The 19,274-nt window shown below is 40.8% G+C and overlaps 2 protein-coding genes across 3 annotated transcripts in view; both read right to left on the bottom strand.

Moving 5' to 3' along the window:
• The window catches only part of LOC144202922 (guanine nucleotide-binding protein G(i) subunit alpha-2), a 33,557-nt gene extending 28,194 nt beyond the window's left edge, over positions 1–5,363 (bottom strand). For both annotated transcript variants that reach the window (XM_077726044.1, XM_077726045.1), the window contains exon 1: positions 4,970–5,363. In XM_077726044.1, the coding sequence (XP_077582170.1) occupies positions 4,970–5,087 (118 nt within the window). In that variant the 5' untranslated portion in view covers positions 5,088–5,363. The remainder of the gene's footprint in view (positions 1–4,969) is intronic.
• Positions 5,364–7,447: 2,084 nt separating this feature from the next.
• Positions 7,448–17,280, bottom strand: LOC144202706 (anionic trypsin-2-like). The gene is made up of 6 exons (XM_077725602.1): positions 17,262–17,280; positions 16,571–16,678; positions 15,059–15,224; positions 12,199–12,467; positions 10,192–10,331; positions 7,448–8,865 (listed from the first exon to the last, which is right to left on the bottom strand). The coding sequence occupies exons 1-6, from the start codon at positions 17,278–17,280 to the stop codon at positions 8,581–8,583; spliced, it is 987 nt and encodes a 328-aa protein (XP_077581728.1). The 3' UTR covers positions 7,448–8,580.
• Positions 17,281–19,274: the final 1,994 nt, after the last annotated feature.

The following is a 19,274-nucleotide window of genomic DNA, read 5'->3' as shown; positions in this document are numbered from 1 at the left end:
GAGCTATTCCAAGCGCAATCAGAAATGTTTCATATTTTTCTGGACGGGCAAACCGAGTTGTTTGTGCGTGATGGCAGAGTGATTCTGCATGCAGCAAAACAAACTAGGTGGCAGGAGCCTCTAGTCTAAGACAAGACAGAGTGAAATAATTATTGTGATGGCCCATAAGGTTCATATGCCCCCCTTAAGATTAACATCTGGTGAAAAGTTTGTCTATAATATAAAAATACAGTGTTCCCTCGCTTTTCGCGGTTAATGGGGACCGGGACCACCCGCGATAAGTGCATTTCCGCGAAGTAGGGATTCCCCTTCCAAAATGCTTAATTTGAATTTAATTCCAAAAAAAATGACTTATTTTTTTTTAATTTTTTTTACCCCCCTGCATACAGTACACCATATACAATATGGGTAGAGAGAGTGAAATTCATGTTATAACAAAAAAAAACTGTACAATATGTTGTTTCAATGTAATATTTGTATTTTTTGTCCAAAAAAATCTGCGAAGCTCTGAGTCCGCGATAGCTGAACCGCGAAGTAGCGGGGGAACACTGTAATTCATTTCTGTGTGTGCGCATGTGTGCATGTAACTCTATGGGTCTAGAATTCCTGGACAATGCACTTAAATGACTGATAATATAAACATACGAGTTGTTTTTCACCAATATAAGGCGAGCAGGAAAGACGCATCAGCTGAAACTAATGGGCAATCACATGGAAAGGACACACAAGGGAATACGTCTAAATCAGATTTTACACTAAACTGGTCGCCAGTCATTCGTAAGGCACATAGACAGACAGACAACCACTCACACTGCCACCGAGTGGAAATCGAACCCAGACTTTCCACACCAAAGTCAGGCGGAAGAACCACTGCACCATCGGGTGGCCCCATTCAAGTCAAAAGGTGAAAAATATTCAATTTTTAATATTGCAATATGTATCAGGATTACCCCATTTTTTTTTTTTACAAAGCTATGTTTTTCTCAAGAGGGATACAATTACAATTTGTAACTTTGGTTTATCTTTGAAAGACTGAGAAGGAGCAAATAATTTGTCACAGCAGGATGCTTCTACAGTATAAATTCAGCTTCTGTTAGAATTCAGATACTATCTTCACCCTGACCTGCCTTATTCAATGTCACTACTGTATTTACTGAAACACAAAGGGCAACAGACTCTCCACACATAGTCTAGATCAGGGGTGTCAAACTCCCTTTGGTCGGCGGGCCAAATACAGCTTAATTTGAGATCAAGCGGGCCGGGCCAGTAAACTCATTGCAAAATTACATAGAACTAACAATAAACCCACTTTTTTTCCTTTGTATTAGTCACTAATACTAATAATTAGTGCAAAGAATGAGTAAATTATCAAAATGTTTATTAAAATAATTTTCCTTTTACATTATGAACAATATATTATGAACAAGAGAATAACATAAGAACATAAATAAATGTCAATTCATGTAATCTGCACGTACTAAAACAATAGCGGATAATACAAGAACTACACATTTAAAAAAAATAATCATATTTTTTATACAACGCAGCTTTCTTCCCCGGGCCGTATCAAACCAACAGACGGGGCGGAACCGGCCCGCGGGCCGTATGTTTGACACCCCTGGTCTAGATTCTAGACTTTAAGAGTCTTCTAGACTCGAGTCTAGAAGCATTTTAAGCACAGCGCTTAAAGTTCGCTTTCATTCTGTACAGTATGGAAATTTTACAGAAAATACAATATGTTAATCATTGAGGATTTCACACACTGGATAGTGATAGGGAATGCTGGTGTGGGCCTGGTAGAGGATAGTTAAACACTCATTCACACAAACTAGCAGGCATCTTTTATTGACTTGTCAGCAACCATGTTGCACAGCTCTTCATTGCAGGTTGTGTTAACAGCTTGTCACACCAAGATGGCACGCGCCCTGCATCACACGCCCACACCCAGCATCCGCCTGCTCACCAACACACGTACATTTGCAAAAGGTGGTCAAAATAAACAAGGAGGGAAGTGATTGCAATCTACAAGCATCTCAATAACAGGATTATTTACTGTAGTTATGGTTTTACATTTATTCAGAGCTAAAAATAAACAAGATGTATTACAAAGCTGGGTCAAGAGAAATGCTTTCAAAAGAACATTTGAAGGGTATGAGCCAATTTCATTTGAGCTATCAGTCTGATGAGGATTTTGCTGAAGTTTAAAGGGGTGTGCCCACGAAATGACGTACAGTAGAGCATTTAGGCCGGCTGGCCTAGTGTTTTTTAAGCACTGTTGTGGTGGCACATTACTATGCTGTGGAATATCATCCACTCTCATCTAATTGATGTCAAATTACTTTTGGGGAAAATGTTGGTAGCTTAGTCATGAACATTGGTATCTGTTTATTAAATTAATTGGTTGCTAAACTTGTTTTGTAACATGGATTTTGTTTCATAAGTAGAACAGCATTTTTCATTGAATGAGCAGAATTAGGGCAGCTCAGTGTTGGAGTGGTTAACATGTTGGCCACAAAGTTCTGAGATCGAGGGTTTGATCTCTGGTCCGGCCCTTCCTGTGTGGAGTTTGCATGTTTTCCCAGGGAAAGGCTCTATGCACCCCCTGCTAGCCACTGTGACCCCTTTAAAAATGATAAATGTGAACCAATTTTGTATGAAATATGTATGCAAATGTGTTTATGTACGCAAACACAGAGAAAAAATATAAGAAACCTATTTATTAAGTCATTAAAAAGGATGCAACAGCACCAAACCAACCAATAACAAAAATAGCCTCCCAGTTCAAATATGCAATCGCTGAAGGGATTTGTGTAGCTCAAATCTCTCCATCTCTTTCTCTCTCTCTCCCCCTCGCTCTCCTGCTCGCTCGCTCACTTGTCACTCATGCTGGTGATGCTAATCGTGGTGCATTGGCGGACATAAGGGCTAATGGGTTTGAACTGAACCATGAGTGTAGTGTTGTTAAGTGGGATAATTGGGGCAGGTGTTTCTGAAAGTGTGTTAGGGTGAAGTTTTCAGCATGTAACGCCTAGAATTTGCATTATTACAGGTGCTGCATTGATCCCCCTGTCAATCTGCCTGTCAATCTCCCATTCCATTTTATCCTCACTTGTGAAAGGACCACATGCTTAAAATACTCAACTTGGGGAAGAACTCATCCCAGGTTCAAAGAGGGAAAACATGCCCCCTATATCTGACTGAAGACCAAGGTCTCAAAATTTGAAGGTAGAAATACTCATTCCGACTGTTTCTCAGTTGTTTGCGAACTGCTCCAGTGAAGGTTGAAGATTGTAGCCTCATGAAGACAACAATACCAAAGCCACCAAACCATAGCCCCTTAATGTCTACACTCGCTCGTCACCTCTCACGATTTGCGACTCCGAGAGAATGAGTGTCATCCCCCCATTAAGAGTAGTACCAGAGCCAGTACTTCTGAGCCGTAATCCAGCTTCTGGAGCTAGAGTTTGGACTGCTAATGACCCGTCCTTATGGCTGTCCCCCAACTGCCCCTGTCCCCGACCTCCTTGGCCTTTCCCACAGGTGGAAAATCCATGAGAAGGCGAACCCACATCGCCTCTTCGGGCTGTAATGGGTGGAGGTCCGACCATCAAGCAATCGTGCCCCACGTCCAGCTCTGACTCCAGAGTTGGGTCCCAGTTTTTTTGCATGTGGGCATGGGAAAATGGAGCTCATTTTTGAGACGGGGACAGGTGGCATCAGTCTCACAGTTCCTAGATTTAGAGTTCAATCCCTATGGAGTTTGCATGTCCTTCCTGGGTTTACAAGGGTTTTCTCCGGGTACAACGGTTTCATCCCGCCAACATGCATGGTAGGCTGTTTGAACAGTCTAAAACTGCGCGTGTGAATGTTGTCTTCCACCCTGTGCCATGTTTATTATCTGACCACCAATTTAGACCTTGGCCTCCACCAAGTGCTCATAATATACTTGGATAGGCTGCAGCATTAGGTTGCAGACCCCCCCCCCCCCCCCCCACGACTCTTGTGAGGAGAACTGGTTCAGGAAATGAATGAATGAATGAATGTTGGGACTCATCAATGGGGGTCTTTTGAATAATGCTTTGACTTGTATAAAATTCTATATTTTATCGCTTTGTTAAATACTGTTTTAATGGCAAAATGAGAAGAAAAACACTTAGTATATTTTAAAAATACATACGTAGTGAACAAGTGGTTTGTGCGTCAGCCTGAACGTTTTGAGATCAGGGGTTCGATCCCAGGGTCGCACTTTCGTGTGTTGAGTTTGCATTTTCTCTCCGGGCTTGCGTGGGTTTTCTCCAAGTACTTTAGTTTCCTCCCACAAGGCAAAAAAAATGCATGTAGGATGGTTGAAATTATCTCTAAGTTTGAATGTGAACATGAATTGATTTTCTGTCTCATTGGGAGGAAATACCAACACGGAACTATTGATAATATTTTTCATAAATAATTTATTTTTATACATGTGTGCTGAAATGTGATTGAAAAATGCACTGTCGCATTAACTCATTTAAATAATCACCAAATTTATCCCCCGCCTCTAGCCTGGACAATGGGATAGGCTCCAGCACCCCCTGCACCCACCTCCGCGACCTTAATGAGGATAATGCGGTTCAGAAAATGAGATGAGAATTTTAATATGGATTGAACTGCTGATTTGATTATCTTAAGAATTATTTTTCAAATGATTTAGGTTTAGCTTTAAAAATAAATGATAATACATTAGGAAAAAAACATTGATCACATACAATCTGACACGTTATTAATTTTACTGTATATCCGGTCGTATGATATTATTTTTTAATAATTTCAATAATACATGAGAATGATATGTCATTTTTGTATTCATTTTAATTGTGTCAAAATTGAGAATCATGACTTTTGCCAGCGTATATGAATTTATTTTTAATCTTGAATTGATTTGCTTGTGTCGGGATGTTGTAGTTGTACCTAACGTAGTAAGAAGGATTACCTAAAAGGAGAAGCTTGACTTCCCTGGCCGCCTTCTCTCCATCTTCTCGGAGGTTTTTATCGATCATTTTGGACCTCTCCGCGGCCGCCTTGTCCTCGGCACTCACCGTGCAGCCCATGGCTCCAAAACAGTGATGCACCGAACCTTTCGCCAATAGAAGTCCAAAACAAAATACAAATATTGGCAAGGATTTCTTGGATCAAAGGGAGCTCAAATGGTTCCGGATCATGTGCGTTGACAGTGATAGCGCTGGTCCATTTTTCACATCATCAGCATGCCTGCTCGTTTCTACGACGCTGTTTACGCGATTATCTCAGTCCAAGAGAGAGTCCAGATCAACGATGCTCCCATCCGAGATCTGACTTGTCTCCTTCTCGTTGCTCGCACTACGGTGGCCGAGAGAGATCAAAACGCATACGTCAATTTGAAGGGTCAGGGGAGTCATTTACAGTTGTGTATTAAAAACAAAAATTCCTCATCCTTATATTTTCATTAACAAATATAGTTTATTTTATTCGTGTTGATGAAACTTTGATGAGAATGACTACATATTGTCAAAACGGGCAACAGTTTTTCATTTTAAGATTTTCAGATGGTGGTGTGCCACTGGCCAGAAAGGGCTACCCTGCACTAACCTCGTCTCATTTTCTGAACTGCTTTATCCTCACTAGGGTCGGGGGGTGCTGGAGCCTATCCTTAAAGTACACCCTGAATGTGGCCAGCCAAACGTAAGGCAAAAGATGACAAACAATCATCCACGCTCACTCTCATACCTAGAGGCAATTTTAGAGTGTCCAATCAGCCTATCGTGCATGTCTTTGGAATCTGGGAAGAAAACGGAGTACTTGGAGAAAACCCAAACCGGCCCGACTTGGATTTGAACACAGGACCCCAGAGCTGTGAGGGCGACGTGCTAACCACCGGGCCCCTTTATGTAAAATATTGTTTGTTTTCAAACATATTCACATACAACTTTAATTTAACTGTATGTGGATTCATTCAATTTCTGAACCGCTTTATCCTCCCTAGGGTTGCGAGGATGCTAGAGCCCATTCCAGCTGACTTTGGGCCAGGGGGCGATCCTCTGAATCGGTGGCCAGCCGATCGCAGGCCACGAGGAGACGGACAACCATTAACGCTCACACTCATCCCTAGGGGAAATTTAAAGTGTCCAATCAGCCTGCAATGCATGTTTTTGTAATGTAGGAAGAAACCGGAGTACCCGGAGAAAACCCACACAGGCCCAGAGAGAAAATGCAAACTCCACACAGGTGGACTGACCTGGAATTGAACTCGGGAACCCACAGCTGTGAGGCTGACATGCTAACCCCTCAAGCCGCTGGGCCGATTAGTATAATTCTCAAACAGCTCGTGACCATAGATGAGGGTGGGAACGTAGATCGACTGGTAAATCGAGAGCTTCGCTTTTTTTTTCTCAGCTCCTTCTTCACCACGACAGACCGGTGCAGAGTCTACATCACTGAAGACGCCACACCGATTCGGCTGTCTATTTACCGCTCCATTCTTCCCTCACTCGTGAACAAGACCCCAAGATACTTAAACTCCTCCACCTGGGGAAGGGCCTGATCCCTCACCCGGACAGGGCATGCCACCTTTTTCCGAGTATTAGCCAATATAAGTAGAAAAACTATAGCCTAACAGAGAAAAGCTAAAACTATTTTTTTTATATTGATGGCATGGATTTAAAGTAATACCATACTCATGTTGATCTTACCGATATTTGGATCCGTGTTAGGTTCATTAATAATTACCCTCGTTCGTAATTATCAATAACTGCAGGCAGACATCTTATTCAATTATTGACATTTAATTAAATAGAATGGATCACGGATAAAACCTCAGAGGGGAGATTCAGCAAGCCAGAGTTTCTCCTACAACTTTCGAACGTCTCATCGAATAGACATTTTCGTACGACTCTTATTGCCATGAATCAAAACAATTTACAGAGTTGTTGATCATTCCATCACGTATGAGTAAAAACAACATCTGGAACTACAATAACAATCAAAGTATTTTACCAATAACAAAAACAGGGGACTAGACCTAACAACATTTAGATTAGAACAATTATGCCTTCCTTGACCTAAGAATCATATAATAATTACATTAAAAAAACCCGAAGTGCGTCACTATGTTGTAAATAACAGAAGCAACATTCTTGTTATTGGCCGAATAGCCCTGGCCTCGTTACAAAAGGGACCACCGAATCTCGAAGACTCAGATTCGGTGAATTGTTTGTATAAACATCCTGGAATAGGCAGTCCAGGTTAAAGATGACTTGGCGGTTATTGGTGACCTCGCAACACTGAGAATAATAAGAGAATGATTTAACAAAGAAATGACTTAATACAACTATATTTATAATAGTAATACAGAATAAACCCAACAATCCGTCACCCCCAACTCTCTTGCTATTCGGCTATTGTTAAAAACAAAACAAACAAAACCATAACAAAGTTAAAATCAACAACTTTTATTGAAAGAGAAATAACCCTTAGCCCAATAATTCACAGTAAAGCCATCAAGAAAAAACAAAAAGAGCTTCATACATTCAAAAGTCGGTCATGTTATAAATCAAGTTATTGTTGCATGCAGTGAATTGTTGACAGAGAAAATTAGTTTTGGCAAGGTGAGTGTTGTATTGTGTTCGATATCATTAAGCATTCCTGTCTTATCTCAAATATTCTTACGGCTGTCATATCTGTTGGTGTTCACAGTTATTTTTTTATTCCAGTATCTGGTGAAACTAAATTGGCAGGCAGTGCAACAGACCGGTAGCGAATTGGGAACACTCGGCAATTTGGGACACATCGTTTTCTCAACAACTCGCTAGGTTTGCGCTCTTATTTGTTTTACTTTGTTTTACTACTGGCTTTTTCTGGCGTGCTCTCTTTGTTTCATATTAATGACAATTTGTAAGATTTCCTGCCACTGAGTCTCTGACCTTCAACAGCTAACCCTTTCACAGCAATGCCCCAGAAAATCTCTAAATTAAACAAAATACCTATTATTTAACTGCAAAATTTTTAGTGTATAGTGTCAGAAGAATATATGTATAATCCTACATAAATTTATAACAGACATAATGTGAAGTATGAATGTATTTTATGCTTATTATTATTATGTCTTTTGGTTTATATAGAGTAGTCACTGGAATAGAATTTTGCACGACCTTGTGGTAACTCCCATCACGACTCCTTTTAGTTAGGGGGGTGTTATCTATCACAACACCCCCATTTCTTTGTTCACCTTCCCGCCTTAAGTTTGTCTCTGTCTCATGATCCTGTGTTAATAAAACCAGTTTGTCTGTGGGGAGTTGCCAGGGATTCGATCTGGTCACGCTGGAAGATAGACATATCTCCCAGCGCTGACTATTCTGGCTCCCTCCTTCATATGAAGTGAGTTAAATTCTCATCCTCTGCTCCGATATTATTGAATGTATATGGTCTTAAACCTGACACTTGATTCTTTAGCAGAATATTAGTTGCAGTTAAATTCTGTAGTTTTAGTTTTGAGTTTTTTAGTTTAGTGCTAGTTAATAGTTTTAGCTCGAGTTTTGTTTCTTAGTTTTCACTTGATATTGATCCTCATCACATGAGCACATGTGCGGTGAAGGATAACGTCAAAAGTGGGGGCAATAGATAATATGATAAGTGTGGCGCTACAGCATTGCTTGTGTTATTTCCATCTGAAATAAATGTGACAAAGGTTGGCTGACGGCCAGTGACTCGTCCCGAAATCCATGATTGGTACTCGGACACTCGGGCGTAAACTCCTGGAATGTCGGGTAGAGCGCATCCTCGTCCAAAGCTTACAACGCCGACTTGGGTCCACTGAGAGCCATTCTGGCCCACCATTGGACCACCTGAATCCCCCTGTGGACATTGAAAAAAATGTCAACGTTCATGCAAAGTCCATATCAAATGTCAATACCTTGACGAAATAGGAAAATAGTACACTTAAGGCCTTTCAATAGAACCTTTCAAATTATAACGCAACTCTTATCACAATACACTAAATATCCCAATCATTTCCATCATCACTCTCTAATATGCACCACTCCACCAACAGTAGGGTTGTAAACAACATAAGCATAAAAACATTGTACTAATGATGTCAGCTTGATTTCACGTAGACGTCCTACAAATATTCTTATATTCATCTTAAATACTACTTATTCTCACGAGGAACGCTCGGCTACGACAGCACATCCCAAAAGGAGTTCAAACTTATCACGAGATACATGAAGACAAATAAATTTAGAATCACATTGTTAAGTCCTAACACACATTTATGTGAAATTTGTCCACTCGGCGTACCATGGTTTTTTTGGGGGATGTGGAAAGTACCTGGAGTGTGCCACATCTAATCATCATCATCAATTAATCACCAACATTTGTGATTGTTGAGTAACCAGCTGAGCTTGAACCTCTCAATAGTTCATATTCTCTGAACTTCTTCAAATTATCTTCTAATCTTTATCAAATGTACTTGGAAATGGACTCGGGTTCAATGGTGTACAGAACTAGTAAGTGAATTATGATCAATTTCTGTAATAGAGGAAAAAGTTTAATCTATTATGAATAGAAGCAACATTTGCACCGTAGCATTAATGACCAGAAAATATCTTCTCTCATCTCATTTTCTGAACCGCTTTATCCTTATTATGGTCGCGGGGGTGCTGGAGTCTTTCCCAGCTGACTTCGGGCCAGATGCGGGGGACAGCCTGAATTGATGACCACCCAATCTCAGGCCACAAGAAGACAAACAACCATTCACAGCCACACTGATACCTAAGGGCAATTTAGAGTGTCCAATCAGCCTATCACGCGGTCTTTAGAATGTGGGAGGAAACCGGAGTTCCTGGAGAAAAACCCACACAGGCCAGGGGAGAACATGCAAACTCAACACATGTGGACCAACCTGGATTTTAACCCAGTTCTCCCACTGTGAGGCCGACACACTAACCACTCAGCTGCCGGGCCGCCCCCAGGCAAGCTGTATTGGAGTAAATGTTCTTGATTATAGTGTTCTTGGATAATAGCTAGTGGTAAATATATGGCTTAACTATTATTATTAGTGGCGATTAATGAATGGTTTAGTTATTATATACGTAGTAGTAAATAATGAGCAGTTTTCAATTATAGGTGGAGCTACTGTATGTCCAAATATTCAACCTGATGGCCTTTTAGTAAAGTCACCTGGCATGAGTCTCGCCCCCCCTCGGTACGTCCGGCACAGATCATGTTGCTGGTTATAACGTTGTATGACTCAGCGCATTCACTGTTGGATACCACTGGAATTTCTACTTCCTGTAGCGTCTGCGGAGACGGAAGGCTCTCTGGGAAAAAAAAAAAGATATGTTCAAATGGAGTCACCAAGAAAATATATTCACATACTATACTATACTGGAGAGTAGAGTATAAGCAAGTATACAGTGGATATTCTTATAGATATTGTATAAAGCAGTGTTTTCCATTCCTTGTGGAATCAATGCACATATTTGGTTCAATGTTGACAGAAAACAAATATTCTGAATTTTTTGCTACCAAGCTATATATAGACTCGCAAGTTCTTTACAATTACATTGACTGAGTGGATACCATTTGGTTAAATAAAGAGAGAAGAGGTCAGATAGCAGTGTGATAGAGCAAGGTGCATGCATAGTCGATGTAGATGATGTGTAGTGAGGAGTACAATGTTAGGAAAAATCAAATGTGAGCAGTAACGAATAGACCTCAAACTTTTAACGGTGTTGGTCAGTGTTTCCCAACCACAACTGTGCCATCAGCAAGGTTCAGGTGTGCCGTGGGAAATTGCATGGATTACAATGTAATATTCAGAAAATGTAATATGAATATAGAGATTAAAATTTAACAATTACAAAGATAAAATGAAAATATGATGAACGTTAAATTTTACTATTACAAGATTCCAATTGTGAAGAAGTCATTTTGTTGCACATTTTTCTCTAACATGAACGAGAAGCTGTTTGGTTTCTAGGGCATCAAATTTTGATGACGTAAAATCTGCGTTTTTTTTTTTTTTTTGCGGGATATTAGGAGATTTAAGTAATATTTGGAGGGTCTGCAGACATCAACTTTTGGTGACAATAGGTCGCTGTGAAAAATTAGATTTTAGAATCATTTTGGAGGTTTATGTTATTCTTGCTGATAAAAGTGTGCGGCAGCTCAAAACAGGTTTGGAAACACTGGTGTAGGTGCTAAACTTTATACCAGTAGTATACCAATGCGTGTCTAGTAATACTTATTTCCGTGTGTACTCACTCTAACCTATGTTAGGTATGCAGTGAAACTGTAGCACAGGAATCATTAGATGCATAGGCACTGTTTGCAGTTTTGATATTCTCCCATTGTGTGGGTTTTCTCCAGGTACTCCTGTTTCCTACCACATCCCAAAAACATTCAGGGAAGGCTGGTTGAACACCACAAATTGCCCATAAGCATGGGTGTGTGTGTGTATGTGTGAGTGGTTTTCCCTCTCCTTGTGTACTGCAATTGGCTGGCCACCGATTTGGGGTGTCCCTTGTTTTGTGTCCATAGTTGGCTAGTATTGGTTCCAGCACCCCATGTGACCCTTGTGAGGATAAGTGGGACAGAAAATGAATGAGTATATACTTCAGTGTTTTCTATATTATTAATAATTTTTAAAATTAGGAAAAAAAACATTTTTGCTTAATGGATTATGTTAAGTATTTCAACTATCATTAAGAGAACAAAGATACATCTGAAGGATGTTTAGCTACTCAAAGGTGGGGTGGTTCTTTTGCCTGATGTTATTGATTAATTCACACTAGGTGGTGGTGTGGTTGTAAGTGCAAATTGTTGTGTCTGTATGTGTGCCCTAAAACTGACTGGCGTCCAGTCTAGGGTGTAATCTGCTTTTCAGATGTCAACTGGGATAGGCTCCAGCTCCCTGACAAGAATAAGCGGTGTTGAATAGGAAATTACTGACTTTTCATCTTATCCCAATAGGGGTCGCCACACGGAAACAGTCGATCCGCATGGTAGTTAGCGCAAATGTTTGGAAAAATTGTACAAAATTAATTTAAAAAAAATGTGCAACGATGATGACCCTTTGACAGCAAAATGGTTGGAAAGCATTGGTGCATACAGAGAAATGTGTACAGAATATACTGTAGTACAAGAAAATCTGTTTTAGAAAAATAAAAATAAAAAGACATGTACCATCACTTCCGATTGTGCCCCATCCAGTGATCCAGACATTGGTCCCGTCTGCAACATCACTATCAGGAGCGGCAAGACACACCGGCCGGATATAGTCAGTGAAAGTGACAGGCGAGGAAATCCGTATCAGGGCGATGTCGTTGTCTAGGGTCTGAGAGTTGAAGTCCGGATGGGGGATAATCTCTGCTATCGTACGAACCTCACCGTTGGGATTTTCCAATTCCAGTGATTGGTGTCCCAGCAAGATCCGCAGTGTGTTGATATTCTCACTGTTGGCAGTAATAAAAATCAGTTACTCAGTGGTGGACCGTCAGGGCCTGCAAGGCCTTCTCTGCTGCCCTAAAAAATATCTGATTCACAGACTGATGTTAATTATGTTTTGTCCATGAATACTTATTAAATAATTCTAAATTGTCTGACAGCTTCCTTTCATTGCTTTTCACCTGGTTGCGCTGCTTCCAGATGTGTTCTCATATTTAAGTTTCTAAACAAATCACATTTCACCCATTATTTGTTGCCAGGGTCAGAAATCTGCCGTGAGGCCTTCACAATCAGTTCTGCAGGCTCTGCTGCATAAAAATTGTGTAGGAAAAACACTTTTTCTTTAACCAATCAAATTTCGAGTTGGCGACACCAAGGCCTTCTTACAGGCGTAGAGATTCTTCATCGCTTTCACAAACTATGATTGGCTAGTGATAAAGTGGACTAGCCAGAGCTACCAAACTGTATCTGGAGCGAGCTGCACAAGCAAATTTATTATGTTGATTTAATTGTGTTTTTTTCAACCTGCAATGGTTGAAGGAGGAGAAGAAATGGATTTGTTTTTGTCAGGAGGAGTTATACCATTATGTTTAAGAAGCTACGAGTGATTGATGATTTTTTTCGGATGTGTGTATTTATACACAACTGAATTGGTATTCATTGTCGGCTCGTACTGCGTGGTACTGCATACATCGCTGCGAAGGTACTGTTCTCCATGCTCCGGTTTTGTTCCATTTTGTATTGCACAAGTCCTTGTTATTTCGTTAGGCTTCCTGAGTTATTAAAGTTATTATCATGAGCACAATTCGCCACGTCCCCTCCAGCTTGTCCGCTACTGGGTCCTCATCCCTCCGATTGCATCACGACGTCTTGGCGCGATCATAACAGAACAGTCCGACCAAATGTACCCAGCCGTCGACGCTAGCCACCCCGCTCAAATCCCACCGACTACATGGATTCAGCGGAAAGCTCCTCGAAATCTTTTAGGGAATTTCTAATGAATATGCTGTGATGTGGGCACCTCAGACACGTCCTGGCAGTGGAAGAATCCCGACTAGGAGGTAATTCTGAGCCTCCATCGGCCCCGGTCGAACGCCCCAGCTCAAGTTTCACCGATAACCCGCCCCAGCGCTCACTTGGTGGCACACAGCTAAGTCAGAATACCCAAGTTCCGACGCCCCCTGTTCATCGCCCGAGTTATCTGAATTCAAACTCCAGCGATTCTTTTCCTCAATGGAGGGAGAATCCCCAGCCTCCATCGGCTCCATTGAAATGCCACATCTGTGTGGGTTGGGACTCTGATTTTTCTGATTGTGAGGATGACCAGGAGCTAATAGATTTGTGGGCGGGAGATGCAGACTCGGACTGTGATTTCCTCAGCCGATTCGGACTTCGATACACCCCCCTGGAGGACGTTGACCCCGACTCCTTCTCCGATTACTCGGACTTGGATTGCCCCAACCAGGATTCGGCGTGTCAGCTGGCCATCTACAATGGACCACCACGTGGCGGCCGGCGGGCAGGCTCAGGTAGGAGTTTCGAACACCGCCCGTCTTGTCTTGTAGGGAGGCGCAGCAGCGAGGTTTTTCCCCGTGTCAGCTGGCCATCTACAATGGAGGGCCTGGACGCTCGAGCCCCTGACGAAGCTCCTTGCTCAACCTGGCTCGCCCAGACGCCTTGCTTGCCAAGCTCCTTTCTCAGATTCTGGTGTCTGTTAAGGGCAGGAGGCTTGGCCAGCACTTAAAGGACCGGCGGAGATGCCCACCGGACCGGCTACTCCCACTCCTCTCCAAATGCCGGCGCAGATGCCTGTCGTTCCAGCCACCCCGACGCCTTGTCACCGGCCTTTCTTCTCTTTTTTCCTCGCCTCTTACCTTTCAGCCAGTTTTTAAAAGGAACCTATTGAGGGTTGTTTGATTTTGTCTTCCCTTCAAAATATTCCAAAAAAAATCTCCAATCTAGGTCTTAGTCAGTCTTTCGCCCGAAAACAGCTGGGTTAGGCACCAGCAACCCCTGCAACCCCTTCGAGGATGGGTGGTATGGAAGATGAATCGAATTAATGAATTTTTTTTTTTAAATGTCCCCAAAAAAAATCTGCGATGTAGTGAAGCAGCGATAACCAAAGCACGAAGTAGCAAGGTCTCTATATACTCTTTTTCACCAGTAGACAAAATAACATTTACTATTTGTTGCTTATTTTCCATTTTGCAGTAAGCAAACAACCATTCCTAGATGAATTATTAACTTCCTTATGATAGTGACCTTGAAAATGTGCTTTTGAATTATTCAGTAACTCAGAAATACCATGTCCGATGATTTTTTAAAGATTTTCCCTTCAAAGTAACACATTTGTACTCCCTATTAAAACTATGAATATGGAGGTAGAAATTGTCAATCAGGGGGCGTCTTCAACACGAGAGATTGTAAAATGAAAAGATTTTAAGACAATTTTTGAGGTGGGGCTTACATGTGAGAAAATATGGTATATCATGTGGTTGTTGTACTATGTTTAAATATCATATAGCCACTATATTGCTACCTAATACAAATGTGCCTGAGTTTTATTCACTGTTAATATATAAAGTCATGAGAGACTCACTTTGGGAATGGGAAGCAGTGAGCGGCGCACAGCAGCCATTCGTCAGTGATCAGTGATGCTCCACAAGAGTGTCCTCCTCTTTGCAAACTTGCTTGCCAGGGCCATGCCCCCTCAGGCGCATCTTCTCCTCCCACGATCCTGGTGTTCCTCGGCGCGATACCACATTCTGTCTCACACAAACACGGCACTTTGCATTAGAATTGCCACAGCAAACTCAGTTGTCTGTTTTATCAAAATTATTTATTTTATTTTATAAGTATTACTTGGTTAGTATCTAGTGTTTAGTATCCACACATTGTTTTAATATACAACCCTTTTTTTAAAGTCACTGAGAGAGACCACACATCGTTTTAGTATATACTTTTTTCTTAAATATATAAACATATTATTAATTAAATGTCCCCTTTTTATTAAGCCTTCATTTACATTTATTCATGCTCCAGCCATATCTGTTTATATAATCATACACAGCTTTATTACAGTATTTTCCACACTATAAAGCACAATTTAAGGACTTGAATTGTCTCAAAAACCGGCAGTGTGCCTTATAATCTGATGCAGTTTATTTGTGGATTGAAGACAAGGACATATTTTGATCATATTTTTTGTTGCCGATGAATCCTTACAATGAAGCATGAGGCTTTGTCAAAATCATGGGTGACCTGGGCAGCCGCCGAGGCCAGCTTTTGGACCAGAGACACAAAGGCTTCATCCGTTTTCTTTGTCCAATCAAGTTGTGCTCTAAGGTTCTTAACACCTTTGTCTTTGACCGAAGCCTGAATGGTATTTGTCTTGTCCGCATAACATGGTATATAGGTTCTACTGTAGCCACAGAGGCCTAGAAATGACATGTCCTTTACAGTTTGGGGTCTGGAATGAGACAAAATGGTTTTTCGATGTTCAGGTGACATGGACAGTCGGTCCTCTTGCTGACACAACAGGACCGAGAAAAGTCACTTCTTCTCGACAACACTGAAGCTTTTTTTTGGACACTTTGAAACCAAGATCATGAAGTTTGAGTAGGACCATCTTAGTGACCTCCAGACAGATTTCAGAAGTAGTTGTGGCAATGCAAAGGCCATCCACATACTGTAAAAGAACAGTATCTTCAGGTAAAGTCAAGTCCTGTAACAGGCTCTTCAGACACTGATTAAAAATACCAGGTGAGTTTCTAAATCCTTGTGGCAGGCACTGACACTGCATGTGGACACCGCTATAGGTGAAAGCAAAGCACTGTCCAGCCGAAGGATGTAAAGGTACACAGAAAAAGACGTTAGCCAAATCAATATAAGTGAACCATTGGTACACTGGACTGAACAAAGTCCACATCCTACGGGGGTCTGTTACTGGTAGGATCGGAGTCAGCGTTGCGTCATTTACAGGTCTAAAGTCATGTGCCATACGGTAACTCCGTCCCTCTGCCTTGAGTATAGGGCGCAGTGCCGTGTTCCATCGTGAATCAGAAAGTTCTATGACACCTGCGTCCCACAGTCTACAAAGTGTCTTCCATACCTTTCTCTGCATCTGGGGTCTGTCTATATTGTGGCCTGTGGACTATGACGCTCTCATCTACTAACGTTACAGGTGGGATCTTAACACAATGGCCCACATCAAATGGTCCTGATGACCACAATGTGTCCGGAATAGTCTTCAAGATCAATATTGGCTAAATATTGAACTGTTTTCCAAGCTTCATTATCTCGTGGGTTAAATCAAAACTTGCAGCCAATGTTACCTCAATTGTGCACGCGTGCTCAATTGCGCACTACTCTCGTCTTGTCTGCGCACCAGCAATCATATGGTGCACAGTAAATAAAATCCAAACTTTTGGTTAGCCTGTCGGCCTCACAGTTCTGGGTTCCAATCCAGGTCAGTCCACCTGTGTGGAGTTTGCATGTTCTCCCCAGGCCTGCTCGGGTTTTCTCTGGGTACTCCGGTTTCCACCCAAATTCCAAAGACATGCATGAATGATTGAACACTCTAAATTGCACCTAACTATGAGTGTACAAATGTAGCATACCTTACCTGGAAATTCCACATTACTCTTTTTGTTATTTGACGCGATAAATCAAACATTCAGGTAATCCTTCAGCATTAGCACTGAATGCAAATGATTCGGTTCAAGAAACATTGAATCTTTTGTTTTCTTCACTTATTTTTCTCTTTTTTTTCACTTGGGATCCATGGCCAATCACCCAGTTACCGGTTTCTTTATCTAGCATCCTGCCCTTCTAAAAGAAACGTGTGTCGCAGTCTATGACACACATTTTTGTTGACAGATATGTTGAAATTTAATATTTATTCTATACACATTCTTACATCATTAGAAAATATTCAGAATATTTGTGTCATGTTTGTCCTGCGACAGAAATCATTTAAAAACAAAAAATATATTTCTCTCCCCTATTGCCCACTTTCAAACATTTATGAAAAAACTTCAAGCAGCCACTGGGGCAGCGCAAAGAACCGTATCTGGCTCCATATTCTAGGATTGCCACCTCTTTACTACCAGCACGACCATCAACTCAAACTAAACGTTTCGACTGTACAGGATCGTGGCCGGTCTACTTGCCGAAAGACATTTAGCCGACTGACATCTGGCAGATGGCCAACTCACCGAAGGGGGATCTGGCCGAACGTAGAATTAGCCGAACGACTAATTGTCCGACCGACTATCTAGCCAAAGAACATTTAGCCGACGCGGTCGCCCCGCCTCTAGTTTTTCAACCTCGGCCCGCGGGCCATATACAGCCCGTTACTGATAACAACATTCATTTAGAATAACAAGTTACAGATAAAAACATACATTTAGAATAACAAATTACAGATAACAACATTCATTTAAAATAACAAATTACAGATAACAACATTCATTTAGAATAACAAGTTACAGATAACACCATGCCTCTTCGGCGAGTTGGCCGTCGGCCAGATGTCAGTCAACTAAATGTCTTTCGGCAAGTAGACCGTGCGCCATACAGGATGACTGTGCATTTTTCATCAAAATGTAAAATACAAGTAAAAGGAAGTATAGCTCACCAACATCATCTTGACCAGCGCCTCCTGCAAGATAGAAAAAATGAAATATTCAAATGGAATGTTGGCAAACTAAAACTCATTATGAATTAGCATATAAAAATATGTTGCTGCTGCTACCAGATTAACTAAGAGGCTAAAGGAAGAAAAAGATGTTCCATATATTAATTGGATCACGCTCAGATATTCTGTGTTGGGGATTTGTTTTATACACAGTAATGGGGAATATATCAAATACTACCAAGAATATTTAGCGATTCAGGCCTCTGGAATAAACATTTTTCTGGTTCTTGTACCAGAAGAAAAAAAAAAAATTCATTGTTATTTTTTTGTCTTCTTTTGCCAATATAAATATTGACCCCCAAATTAGCTTTTTGTTTTACTGCCATCATTTGAATTTAAGCAATTAAAATAAGAATATAATAATATAATATATTTATTAAATCATCTTGGAATTTTACCAAAGCATTTTTTTTTATATAAGGTTATCAAATTTTACATACTATGAATTGTATCACAATTCACCATTACATGGTACAGGGATACAAAAACATCCTAAAGAATCATATCTTTTCTTTTAGTAAATTGCCTAATATATAATATTGTCAAGTAACCTGTTAATAACCATTGTTGAGGAACATTTCAATAATAGCATCCCATAATGTAAAGAATGATCAACTTTTAGTATTTTGTAAAGAAAGATTCTTAAGAACATGAATTCTCACCCCGAATCTTCAGAACTCAATTTATACTCATTCAATTATCATCTAAGTTATTAAGATGACACTTTATCCGTCACAATGACAACTTTGAAATTATTTTCATTTATTTGAGTACTTTTTTAAAAAGACAAAATAAGCATTTTATTTCCATCAAGTCCAAGTTGACATTCAGTCAAAATGATACGTCACTGTCAAGTTCATTCATGTGTGATGACCACCATGTAAATAAAACAGTACAGTATATGAGAAGTTAGATTAAAAGAGAAAATAAGCCAGTACCTACCAGGCACCTGGATGGCGAGGAGCAAAAACCCGAAGTGAAAGAGTCTCATTTTCAGTTTGAAGCGTGACAAGGTCTAGTGTGCTTTAACACAGGTGCACTGCTCTCGTCGGCATTTACACACCCAAAAGGAAACACATTACCTGCGTCATTATGCAGCTACTCCCAAAGTGTGGCA

Source organism: Stigmatopora nigra, chromosome 10, assembly GCF_051989575.1.
Source record: "Stigmatopora nigra isolate UIUO_SnigA chromosome 10, RoL_Snig_1.1, whole genome shotgun sequence".
Taxonomy (NCBI): Eukaryota; Metazoa; Chordata; class Actinopteri; order Syngnathiformes; family Syngnathidae; genus Stigmatopora; species Stigmatopora nigra.
Note: the sequence above shows the minus strand (reverse complement) of the source record. Positions and strands in the feature narration are given on the sequence as shown.